The sequence below is a fragment of the Leptopilina heterotoma genome, unplaced genomic scaffold, assembly GCF_015476425.1.
Source record: "Leptopilina heterotoma isolate Lh14 unplaced genomic scaffold, ASM1547642v1 Lhet_99, whole genome shotgun sequence".
In the NCBI taxonomy this organism is placed as follows: Eukaryota; Metazoa; Arthropoda; class Insecta; order Hymenoptera; family Figitidae; genus Leptopilina; species Leptopilina heterotoma.
Genome location: NW_025111206.1, coordinates 1,637,895 through 1,650,933, shown reverse-complemented (window position 1 = coordinate 1,650,933; position 13,039 = coordinate 1,637,895). Strand labels below are relative to the sequence as shown.

Sequence of the window (13,039 nt, the reverse complement as noted above, 5' to 3'; positions counted from 1 at the left end):
CGTCACGAGATTTTTGACCATTTTTAACCCTCCCTCCCCCTATGTAACACTTCGTCACAAATCTTGAACCCCCCCTTCCCCCTACGTCACGTCACACACGTAAATTTCACTGTAAATTTTATACATTGGACAATATATATTATATCTTACACTCTAAATTATTGAGTCAGTTAATAATACCTGATTTAGAAGCAAAAACTGATGTTTCAATACAATTGTTTTTGATTGATTCAATTAGTCACGTTTAACTAAATACATAGCACCGAAACTTTCCTAAAAATTTACTAAAGATTTACTCGCAAGCTTCGAAATATTTAAATGCAAAGCTAAGTAAAAATTGTGTAAAGATTTAAATATCCCACTTCAATTCAAATGTTCAGGAAATTTACTATTAAATAAGTGAAGAATTTTTTAAAAGCACAAAAATAATTAAGCTAAATTCCATAAAAGAAAGGAAAAAATGTTGAATTTTAAGAAATTTGAATTTTTGAAGTTTTGATAATTTTCGATAATTTTTGATTTTTTACCAAAAAGTCGAGACTGTTAAATAAGTAAAGTATTTTCCAAAAGCACAAAAATAATGAAGCTAAATCCCATAAAAAAAAGAAAAAAATATTGAATTTTAAGAAATTTGGATTTTTGAATTTTTGATAATTTTCGATAATTTTTTATTTTTCACCAAAGAGTCGAGACTGTTAAATAAGTAAAATATTTTCCAAAAGCACAAAAATAATAAAGCTAAATCCCATAAAAGATAGGAAAAAATATTGAATTTTAAGAAATTTGGATTTTTGAATTTTTGGTAATTTTCGATAATTTTTGATTTTTCACCAAAGAGTCGAGACTATTAAATAAGTAAAGTATTTTCCAAAAGCACAAAAATAATGAAGCTAAATCCCATAAAAAAGAGGAAAAAATGTTGAATTTTAAGAAATTTGGATTTTTGAATTTTTGATAATTTTCGATAATTTTTGATTTTTCACCAAAGAGTCGAGACTATTAAATAAGTAAAATATTTTCCAAAAGCACAAAAATAATGAAGCTAAATCTCATAAAAAAGAGGAATAAATGTTGAATTTTAAGAAATTCGGATTTTTGAATTTTTGATAATTTTCGATAATTTTTGAGTTTTCACCAAAGAGTCGAGACTATTAAATAAGTAAAATATTTTCCAAAAGCACAAAAATAATGAAGCTAAATCCCATAAAAGAGAGGGAAAAATATTGAATTTTAAGAAATTCGGATTTTTGAATTTTTGATAGTTTTCGATAATTTTTGATTTTTCACCAAAGAATCGAGACTATTACATAAGTAAAGTATTTTCCAAAAGCACAAAAATAATGAAGCTAAATCCCATAAAAGAGAGGGAAAAATATTGAATTTTAAGAAATTCGGATTTTTGAATTTTGATAATTTCGATAATTTTTGATTTTTCACCAAAGAGTCGAGACTATTAAATAAGTAAAATATTTTCCAAAAGCACAAAAATAATGAAGCTAAATCCCATAAAAAAGGGGAAAAAATGTTGAATTTTAAGAAATTTGGATTTTTGAATTTTTGATAATTTTCGATAATTTTTGATTTTTCACCAAAGAGTCGAGACTATTAAATAAGTAAAGTATTTTTTAAAAGCACAAAAATAATGAAGCTAAATCCCATAAAAAAGGGGAAAAAATGTTGAATTTTAAGAAATTCGGATTTTTGAATTTTTGATAATTTTCGATAATTTTTGAGTTTTCACCAAAGAGTCGAGACTATTAAATAAGTAAAATATTTTCCAAAAGCACAAAAATAATGAAGCTAAATCCCATAAAAGAGAGGAAAAAATATTGAATTTTAAGAAATTTGGATTTTTGAATTTTTGATAATTTTCGATAATTTTTGAGTTTTCACCAAAGAGTCGAGACTATTAAATAAGTAAAGTATTTTCCAAAAGCACAAAAATAATGAAGCTAAATCCCATAAAAAAGGGGAAAAAATGTTGAATTTTAAGAAATTCGGATTTTTGAATTTTTGATAATTTTCGATAATTTTTGATTTTTCACCAAAGAGTCGAGACTATTAAATAAGTAAAATATTTTCCAAAAGCACAAAAATAATGAAGCTAAATCCCATAAAAGAGAGGGAAAAATATTGAATTTTAAGAAATTCGGATTTTTGAATTTTTGATAGTTTTCGATAATTTTTGATTTTTCACCAAAGAATCGAGACTATTACATAAGTAAAGTATTTTCCAAAAGCACAAAAATAATGAAGCTAAATCCCATAAAAGAGAGGGAAAAATATTGAATTTTAAGAAATTCGGATTTTTGAATTTTGATAATTTCGATAATTTTTGATTTTTCACCAAAGAGTCGAGACTATTAAATAAGTAAAATATTTTCCAAAAGCACAAAAATAATGAAGCTAAATCCCATAAAAAAGGGGAAAAAATGTTGAATTTTAAGAAATTTGGATTTTTGAATTTTTGATAATTTTCGATAATTTTTGATTTTTCACCAAAGAGTCGAGACTATTAAATAAGTAAAGTATTTTTTAAAAGCACAAAAATAATGAAGCTAAATCCCATAAAAAAGGGGAAAAAATGTTGAATTTTAAGAAATTCGGATTTTTGAATTTTTGATAATTTTCGATAATTTTTGAGTTTTCACCAAAGAGTCGAGACTATTAAATAAGTAAAATATTTTCCAAAAGCACAAAAATAATGAAGCTAAATCCCATAAAAGAGAGGAAAAAATATTGAATTTTAAGAAATTTGGATTTTTGAATTTTTGATAATTTTCGATAATTTTTGAGTTTTCACCAAAGAGTCGAGACTATTAAATAAGTAAAGTATTTTCCAAAAGCACAAAAATAATGAAGCTAAATCCCATAAAAAAGGGGAAAAAATGTTGAATTTTAAGAAATTCGGATTTTTGAATTTTTGATAATTTTCGATAATTTTTGATTTTTCACCAAAGAGTCGAGACTATTAAATAAGTAAAATATTTTCCAAAAGCACAAAAATAATGAAGCTAAATCCCATAAAAAAAAGAAAAAAATATTAAATTTTAAGAAATTTGGATTTTTGAATTTTTGATAATTTTCGATAATTTTTTATTTTTCACCAAAGAGTCGAGACTGTTAAATAAGTAAAATATTTTCCAAAAGCACAAAAATAATGAAGCTAAATCCCATAAAAAAAGAAAAAAATATTGAATTTTAAGAAATTTGGATTTTTGAATTTTTTATAATTTTCGATAATTTTTGATTTTTCATCAAAGAGTCGAGACTGTTAAATAAGTAAAGTATTTTCCAAAAGCACAAAAATAATGAAGCTAAATCCCATAAAAAAGAGGAAAAAATGTTGAATTTTAAGAAATTTGGATTTTTGAATTTTTGATAATTTTCGATAATTTTTTATTTTTCACCAAAGAGTCGAGACTATTAAATAAGTAAAATATTTTCCAAAAGCACAAAAATAATGAAGCTAAATCCCATAAAAAAGAGGAAAAAATGTTGAATTTTAAGAAATTCGGATTTTTGAATTTTTGATAATTTTCGATAATTTTTGAGTTTTCACCAAAGAGTCGAGACTATTAAATAAGTAAAATATTTTCCAAAAGCACAAAAATAATGAAGCTAAATCCTATAAAAGAGAGGGAAAAATATTGAATTTTAAGAAATTTGGATTTTTGAATTTTTGATAATTTTCGATAATTTTTTATTTTTCACCAAAGAGTCGAGACTGTTAAATAAGTAAAATATTTTCCAAAAGCACAAAAATAATGAAGCTAAATCCCATAAAAAAAAGAAAAAAATATTGAATTTTAAGAAATTTGGATTTTTGAATTTTTGATAATTTTCGATAATTTTTGATTTTTCACCAAAGAGTCGAGACTATTAAATAAGTAAAATATTTTCCAAAAGCACAAAAATAATGAAGCTAAATCCCATAAAAAAGAGGAAAAAATGTTGAATTTTAAGAAATTCGGATTTTTGAATTTTTGATAATTTTCGATAATTTTTGAGTTTTCACCAAAGAGTCGAGACTATTAAATAAGTAAAATATTTTCCAAAAGCACAAAAATAATGAAGCTAAATCCCATAAAAGAGTGGGAAAAATATTGAATTTTAAGAAATTCGGATTTTTGAATTTTTGATAATTTTCGATAATTTTTTATTTTTCACCAAAGAGTCGAGACTATTAAATAAGTAAAATATTTTCCAAAAGCACAAAAATAATGAAGCTAAATCCCATAAAAAATGGAAAAAAATGTTGAATTTTAAGAAATTTAGATTTTTGAATTTTTGATAATTTTCGATAATTTTAGATTTTTATCATATTTTATCATATTATAAATAATATACCAATAGATCTTAAATAGATACATAATAGATATTAAATAGTTTTAAGCATTTTCAACTTGTTTTATTTCGAAAAAGTGACATTGTCACATATTATTTCTTATAATCTTTGAATTTAAAAGATTTTGACGTAACACATGAGTTCACCTCCCCCCCTCCTCCATGTCACACTTAGTCAAAATTCTCAGACCCGCTCTTTCCCCCTAGCTGCGTGACGTATTATGTGTACGGCCCCTAAGATTATTTTAAAAAATTTTTTTTGTTTATTGTTGATATTTTTTTATCTTTTTCCGCAGTCCGTAAATTTCTTTATATTTTTAATCAAACTTTTTATTACAACTCTATTTCTGTTGTGAAGTAAATTACAGTAAGAAATTAGTAAGATTTACTTTAGACTTGGTACAATTTCCTTCAAAAATATTAAAATTTATTATTAAAAATTATTTTTAGAATAACTTTGACTATTTTTAAAGACGATTTTTAGTAAAAATTAGAAAAATCTACTTCGGAAATGGTTAAAATTTACTTTGTAATTAAAAATGTTTGATAGTTAATTGTGCTATGTTGGAGGAAAATTTGAATAATTTTTATACAAAGATTTAAATTGTTTGTTTGTTTTGTTTTATTAGAAGAGGATTTTTTCTCTAAATATATGAGATTACTTTTTTTATCTGGATGTCAATTTGTGAATTAAAAATGTTTGGAATTTGGAATATATTAGTGAACATACCATCCCAGATTTTTGTAATTCCGATCATCTGTGACGTCGATATATGTGGGTGCCAGTGGGTAGCAAACGGTAGATATCGGTTGAGTTGAACATGGTAAAGCCAAAGGGTATTGGGGTAGGCGATTAGTTCTCGAAGGTGAACTGCTGCTGTGAGTAGATAAGGTTTCTGGCGAGACAATAACTGCAGATGGAGATGCTGGAGATGGCAGTGTAGCCGGTATTCCCGGCCAACTAAATAAGAACAGATAATGTTTTTTTTTAATTTCTGTTAAAAACTTGCCTTTTGTTTTTGAAATATCTTTACCAATTTTTGATTTCAACACTCTTAATTAGCAAAATTTCAAAAAAATTCCATAATTAAAAAAAATTGAATAAAAGTCTACGCAAACCTTCAATTATTTTCATAAATAATAAAAAATTTTACAGCAATTCAATTATTTACAAATTTTTATAAATTTCTTTGCAATAATTCAATTATTTTCATAAATAATAAAATTTGTACTCAAATATTTTCGTAAATAATTAAATTCTTTTTAGGAATTTAATTATTTTCGTAAGTTATAAAATTCTTTTTAGGAATTCAATTATTTTCATAAATAATAAAATTTGTACTCAAATATTTTCGTAAATAATTAAATTCTTTTTAGGAATTTAATTATTTTCGTAAGTTATAAAATTCTTTTTAGGAATTCAATTATTTTCATAAATAATAAAATTTGTATTCAATTATTTTCGTAAATAATAAAATTATTTTTAGGAATTCAATTGTTTTCATAGATAATAAAACTCATTGCAGAATTTCAATTATTTTTAAAGCAATTTTAATCGAATTCCTTCAAAAATGTAATTATTCTTAAAAATTTGATTAAAATTCGTCGAAAGAATTCAATTATTTAAAAATTTATTGAAAAAATTCTTTATGAGAATTTAATTTTAAGAAACATTAAATTAATAAATTATTCATTTATTTTTGTATTTAAATAATTGAATTCTCTTAGAATTTACTAATAAAAATTGTTTTAAAAATGAATTTCAGTTAAAATTTTAGATTATAATTAAATATTAAAATCATTATAACGTAAATTTTTAGAAATAATTGAATTTTGAAAAGGTTTCAAAATGAAATCTTTGAAGATCTAAATTTTTTTATGTTTTTAACTAACAATTCTGTAGAATTCATTTTTTTGAAAAAGTTTAATTGAATTTTTATTGAAATTATTTAAAGTTTTTATTTTCTAATATATATTTAATTGGAGAATTTACGAATAATTGAAATTTTCACTGATTCGAGCCCTGATTTAAGATAGTTATCTTATAATTAATTTGTTATTAACTTATAATTAATTATAAATTTATAATTTGTTAAAGTTAATTTATAATTAATTTGCTGTAACTTAAAATATGTATACCGTTTATTAAATAATCGTTTCGAGTATGGAAGAATTGATGAATATTAATAGTATTATTATAATAATAATATTATTCAATATTATTATATATTATTAAAATTTTCATAAATTATAATTTATTCTGTTTGTTTCGTGTTTTTATTTACGTAAACATTTTCGAATAGTTGTCGACAATAGAAACTGTAGTTTGATTGTTTGAGAATATTAAGTGAATGCATTTTGGTTGAAGAGCTTTCAATCTGCATTTAAAATCGATTACTTCCATATATTCAAGAGTGCCTGTTCACCTCATTTAAGGTCAAGCTGTCGTTCAAATATTGACATGCCTCTTTTGACACTGGTTGCAGGAAGTGGCACATTTTTTCTGACAAGTTTATTAAATAATGTCGCATTATTATGTGTAAGGAGAAAAACATTTTCAATTTTCTTCTGTTTTTGTTTTTAATAATTAATATTAACGTTTTAATACACTTATAATAGCCTGTAATACCATATTACTTTTGTTTTTCATACAATTTTTTATAATTTTTTCTATTATTTATAAATTATGACGAAAAATTCATAAATTTTCTATTATTTAAAATTATTCTTATTTTTTTCTGCATATTTTGAATTTTATATTTGTAAAATATTTTTATTATTATTATTAGTATTATTAGTATTATTGTTATTATTTTTATATTATTATTATGAAAATTCACTTTTTGAGTAACTTTGTGGCTAATGGAATATTTTGCAATAATAGTTAATTTCCAATTAAAATTAAGTTCGACATTATTAAATTAATAATGAACATTGTTAACTTGAAAGTATATCGAATTACAGCGAATTACGATTAAATCGTAATTTTTATCTAAATTTTGGCATCAATTTGAACCATTTTGGTATCAATTTGTTGGAATTTGATATTTTCGGTAAACCACTGATGTCTTTAATTATTAATTAATTTTAATTGTTTTCTCTTATTTTACATAAATATTTCGAGCCATCTATATTTCGATTAATATTGAAAATTTTACTGTCTGCGGTATTGTTTTGTGAGACAATAATTATGGTATTCGATTTCGCATTGCGGTTTCTAATCCAAATTGCATTGTTTTGCTGATAAGACGACTGAATTATACAAGGACAATTGAAGTACTTTAAAATTAATATTCTATTCTAATTTATTAATATAGTATCATGCAATTTAATAAAATAATATTAATAATATATATTAGTAATATATTTTAATAATTAATATTAATAATAACATAATATTTATTTATTTTTTTTATTTTATATACATTTCTGCAGTCCAATAAAGAAGCTTATTAATTATTAATATAATAGGTATAATAATTAATAATTAATAATAATCAATTATTAAAGAATATTAATATTCTACTCTTTAAATTCGAATTCATGAAAATATTAACTAATTTAAAATTTTTAATTAATGACTGACTTTCTGCTTTTGAATTAGTAAAATTTACTAATTAATTAAAAATTAGGAAATTACTAATTCACTAATTTAATAGTAAATTTTATTAGTTCAAAAGCAAAAAGTAAGTCACTAATTAAAATTAGTAAAAAAAATTTAATTATTCAAGTTTAGAGAGTAATTTCATTTTTACTTACATGATTAAGAAAAATCAAAGAAACGAATTCAACTGCATTATTGTATTAAATTGGCAACAATTTTTGGTATATTTTTTTTTAAATTTTTCTTTATCGTTTTTATTGTGTGGCAAAACAAAAATGAATCAAAGCGAAGAATTTGAGAGAGAAAATATTTCATTTGATTGAAAACAGAAATTAATTTACAAAAATTGTAATCGGAATACAGAATTTTTTGTTGAAAATCGATGAAGTGATCGCTCTTTGAAGTCGAGAAAAAATAAAGTAGAAGAAAAAAATTTGAAATATCAGAAAAAAGTGCATGGCATTTGATTGAAAATATGTACAACTCTCTAAATCTGAATTAGTTGAAAATAACTAATTATTAGTAAAATCGTGGCTTTAAAAAAACGTAACTAATTATTAGTAGATAATGACTACTCTCTAAATCTGAATATGTGAAATTTCACTTATTGTACGTTATAAGTCGTCTTCTCGATCAATAAGTGCATATACACTTATAAATAAGTGAATTTTTCACTTATTCTGAGTGAAATTTCACTTATTATAAGTGTATATGCACTTATTGATCGAGAAGACGACTTATAACGTTCAAATATGTGAATTTTCACATATTCAGATTTAGAGAGTAATTATTAGTAAATAAATAACTACAAAAATAGTCAAATTTCGCGATTGAATTAGTTACAAAAAATTTGAGTTATTTTTACTTAACATAAAAGTGAATTTAACTAATAATTAGTTATTATTAACTATTTAATTAGTCAAATATTGCTATTTGAACCAGTGACTGACTTTTTCATATCAAATTTTAAATTCGATTTTAAATTTCCTAATAGTTGAATAAAGAAATTATTTTTGAAAATTTTAATAAAACTCTTCTTACAAAGAATTAGAAAATTTTCTATAAAATTTTTTGACACATTTAAATTATTTCAAACATTATTCGAAAGTATTTTGCGAGAATTCAGTTATTTTCACAAATAATAAAATTCAAATATTTGTAATATCTATTATTTTATTCATATTTATTTAGATAAACGAAATTTTTATATTTTAATACAATTTCTCAAAAGAATTCAATTATTATTGAAAATTTTAAGAAAATTCAAAGCGAAAATTGAAATAATATGAATAATAAAACTTTCACTGTACTTCACTTATTTGAAATAAATTTAAGGAATTTTTTTTCTTGAAAGAAATCAAGTATTTAAATATTTTAATAAAATTCTTCGTAAAAAATTAATTATATTCTAAATTTTTGACATTTGTTTATAATAGTTAAATTATTATTTTCGTAAATAATAAAATTCATCCGAAAAATTCAATTATTTTTAACCCAATTTTAATTAAATTATTCGAAATATTTGAATTATTCTTTTTAATTTTTAAAAAATGAAAAAAGGAATTCAATTATTTTTACAAATTATAAAATTTTTCCCAGTAATTTTAATTATTTAAGGGGAGGGTACACACCCTATATTTTTAACTATATTAAAGAAATAATTTAAATATTTAACAAAATTATTTTTGAAGTAATTTTCCGTGAGGAATTCAAAATGGTCATAAAATACAATAGGGCAGAAAATATTTTGCCCTTTTTGAATTTTCATTTTTCTTAAAAATTGGTGAATTTTGAAATCCATAGGTAATTTTGTAGAAAATATGTTTTTGCATCAACAAAAGAATTTCCAAATAAAAAAAATTGATTTTCATAATTTTTATAGCATTTTTTTGAAAAAAAATCTGTTTTTAGGCTAAAAATGCTAAAAAATACAATTATTTTTCATTTTTTTTTAAAAGAAAATCCATTCGTTTATTTTTCGAACTAATTTCAGATAATAATTTTTATATATCAAAAATAAAAATACAAAAAAAATTGGGATAAAATTGTGATCTGAAATTAGTAAGAAAAATAAAAATTCAAATAGTGTCAAAATATTTTCTGACCGATTTTATTTTATGACCATTGAATTCCTTACAAAAAAAAATACTATTAAAATAATTTTGTTGAATATTTAAATTATTTCTTTAATATAGTTAAAAATATAGGTGTACCCTCCCCTTATGAAAATTTAATAAAATTCGTTACAAGAATTCAATTATTTTCATAAATATAATACAATTCGTTGCAGAAATTTATTTATTGTTATATAAATAAATAAAAATAGCAGCTACTTTTTCAAACAAATTATTAAGTGCGAAGCTTGAAATTATTTATTTTTAACTAATTCAAACAGAAAAATTAGTTTACTAAAAAAGAAACAAAAAGAAAATTCTCTAAATTGATAAAGTAAATATTAAATAAAGGGAAATGTATTGAAAACGTAAATTTTTTCTCTCTCTATCTCTCTTTATTCTATCGAAGTGTATATAACGGAATTTGCGATCGATTGACGATTAACGACCACAGTAAATAGGGTCTACGTTCTCCGTCAATTTATACGGTTCGTGCAACCATTTTCCTCTCCTCTACCCATGGGACGAGGGTCAAGGTAGCGTGAACATATCAAGAGAGGACATTGCAAAAGAGAAAGAGGAGAAAAAAAAATGACGAACCCAAGAGAAGATGGAGAGTTTCATCTCGAGACTCTAGCATTTTAAAATAATCACGTAGTTTTTGAGGAGTATGCATGAGTAGGTAAGGGTGTGGAGGGGACTCAAGAAGGGTTGATTCAGTGGCTGAGTGGCGTTCTCTCATTGTGCTGAGCGAATCTATCCCTGGCTGCTTGAAAAAAAAGAGAATCTTAAGTCTATGCCGTGACCCTCACTTCTTCTTCGTAAAGTCACTGCCCGTTTTTTCCATCATGATGATGTTCTCATCATCATGATATAGTATTAATTATTGTTAATACTATCACTACTCTCTAAATTTAAATTCAGAGATTTTAACTGATTTAAAAACAAAAAGCGAGGCAAAAAGTCAGCCATTAATTCAAATAGCTAATATTTCTATTTTCTATTGATGTTTAGTTAAAAATAATTGATCTTTCTGTAGATTTTTTTCCACTGATTCAATTAGTCAAGTTTAACCAAACTTTTCCCTTATTTTTTTTTTGTTTACTGATTATCAGTTATTTTTAACTTATTCAGAAGCAAAAAGACTGCACTATTAACTTAAAAGTATCAAATTGCAACGAATTGATACCAAAAATGTGGATCAAATAAAAAATTGAACCAAATTTTTGGCATCATGTTGATCTTTTTTTAGCATCAATTTGATACTTTCAAGAAAAGTGTGTGTCAGTTAAAATTATGGTTATAGATTCAAATTTAGAGAGAAGTATTAATTTTTGTTAATACTATCACTAGTTTTCATTTGTTTAGTCCCTTTCGACGCTTGTACAATGTGTACAACTTGGAAACGTTGAAAATTAATTCGAAAATCAATACCGTTAGATAGTTGATGAAAGTTTGGAATTCGAATGTAGAGGAAAAGTTTTGTTATCCGAAGGGAATACTTGTTTTCAAAGGTTGTAGATTTTATCGCTTTGCGCTAGTTTAACAGCTTCTCTTTCTCTCTTTGAGAGCAAAGTTGTACACCAATTGGGGGAGAAACGAAATGACAGTCTTAATTATAAAAGAAGTAATCTAACATACCGTGTATAAATGAGTGGTACAGATGTTACGAATGTTTGGAGAGAAAATGTAGATCAAGATAGAGAATTTTATTTCCCATTCAGTAGATTTTTCTCATTTCTGTACTTTTCTGTATTTTTTGCTTTCGTTAAACATTTTTTTTTTCTAAATTCAAAGTAATTGTTTATAAATTATTCTTTTTCGTTAGGTATTTATTTTATTTCAAGAGTTTTTCTATGAATAGCAGATTGAGACAAACAACATATCAAAATTATTGCGATGCAACAATTGAGACAAAAAACGTAGCAAAATTGTTTCGATGCAACAATTTTGATACGTTTTTTGTCTCAATTTAACATCCTCAGAAAAATTAAGAGAGAAAATGTTGATTTCTTTTTGTAAATTTCGGCTTTTGGGTAATATTTAGGGAAATGTTTTGAAATGTATGTAAAACGAATGGTATGAGGGGGAATGAGATAATTGTTGGGAAGAAAAAGTTTTGTGGAATTTTAGAAGTGTTTGTACCTGAGAGATGTTTCTTTAATTAGCATCTCCGTGACCTTGGCTCGTAATTTTTTCATCCGTTTTTAACACAATTTTCGGTCGATGGTTCCTCACTAGCGGATGACATAATCATCGCCCTCCAACTTCTAACACGACACTCAGGAACCCCACATTACTGACTGAGTTGCATTTCATCAGAAGAGACACACAATCTGATCACATGTATGTCCTATATCGTGATTACGTATCACACTTAGTACTCGATTTCTATATTTCAAAATTATTTCCCTTTTTCCCTATTTGAAGAAAATTAGCCATCAGATTTCGAAAATTGAAGCTAAATATTCGCTATTCGTTTTTCTGAACTGTTTTCACCAGAAAAGAAATACATTTTTTTTATCAGTTCTGTTAAAGAGTTATTTTCTTTGTTTTAATATTTTTTGTTTTGGGTTTTTTTTTGGTGAAAAGTTAAAATTTACAGATTGGAAATATTTTCTGTATAGGAACGTGAAAAATGGGTAAAAAGAAAATATTATTCGCTTTTGTACGATGAATATTCTATTTCGTTAGTCGTGTCGTGAAAAAAAGTTGTGAGTCAATTTGAATATCAGATTTCAGGAAAAGTTTTAATTTTATCTAAACGTCGTTTCAAACTTTACTTCTATTTACTTTTCATTTACATTGATGTAAATAAAGTTGTGGCGTGTGAAGCTTATGTGCTGGTGTGTATAGAGTAGAACTGTGTAAAATTGAAGCAAAAAAAAAAAAGAATATAAATTCGATTAGAACTGTTTTACTTCGGATCGAAGAGAATCGGGATTACAAATAGTAATTTGCTAAATTGGCAGAT

The 13,039-nt window shown here is 23.9% G+C and overlaps 1 protein-coding gene across 2 annotated transcripts in view; it reads right to left on the bottom strand.

The window, feature by feature from the left end:
* Nucleotides 1-13,039, bottom strand: part of LOC122512435 (proton channel OtopLc-like) — a 50,772-nt gene that overhangs the window by 11,523 nt on the left and 26,210 nt on the right. Inside the window, exons 1-2 of one of the 2 annotated variants that reach the window (XM_043628252.1) lie at nucleotides 12,211-12,550; nucleotides 5,078-5,308 (exon numbers count right to left, since the gene is read on the bottom strand). In XM_043628252.1, the coding sequence (XP_043484187.1) occupies nucleotides 5,078-5,308; nucleotides 12,211-12,266 (287 nt within the window). In that variant the 5' untranslated portion in view covers nucleotides 12,267-12,550. Of the gene's footprint in view, nucleotides 1-5,077; nucleotides 5,309-12,210; nucleotides 12,551-13,039 lie in introns of those variants that run through there. The other variant, XM_043628251.1, reaches the window with a different exon arrangement.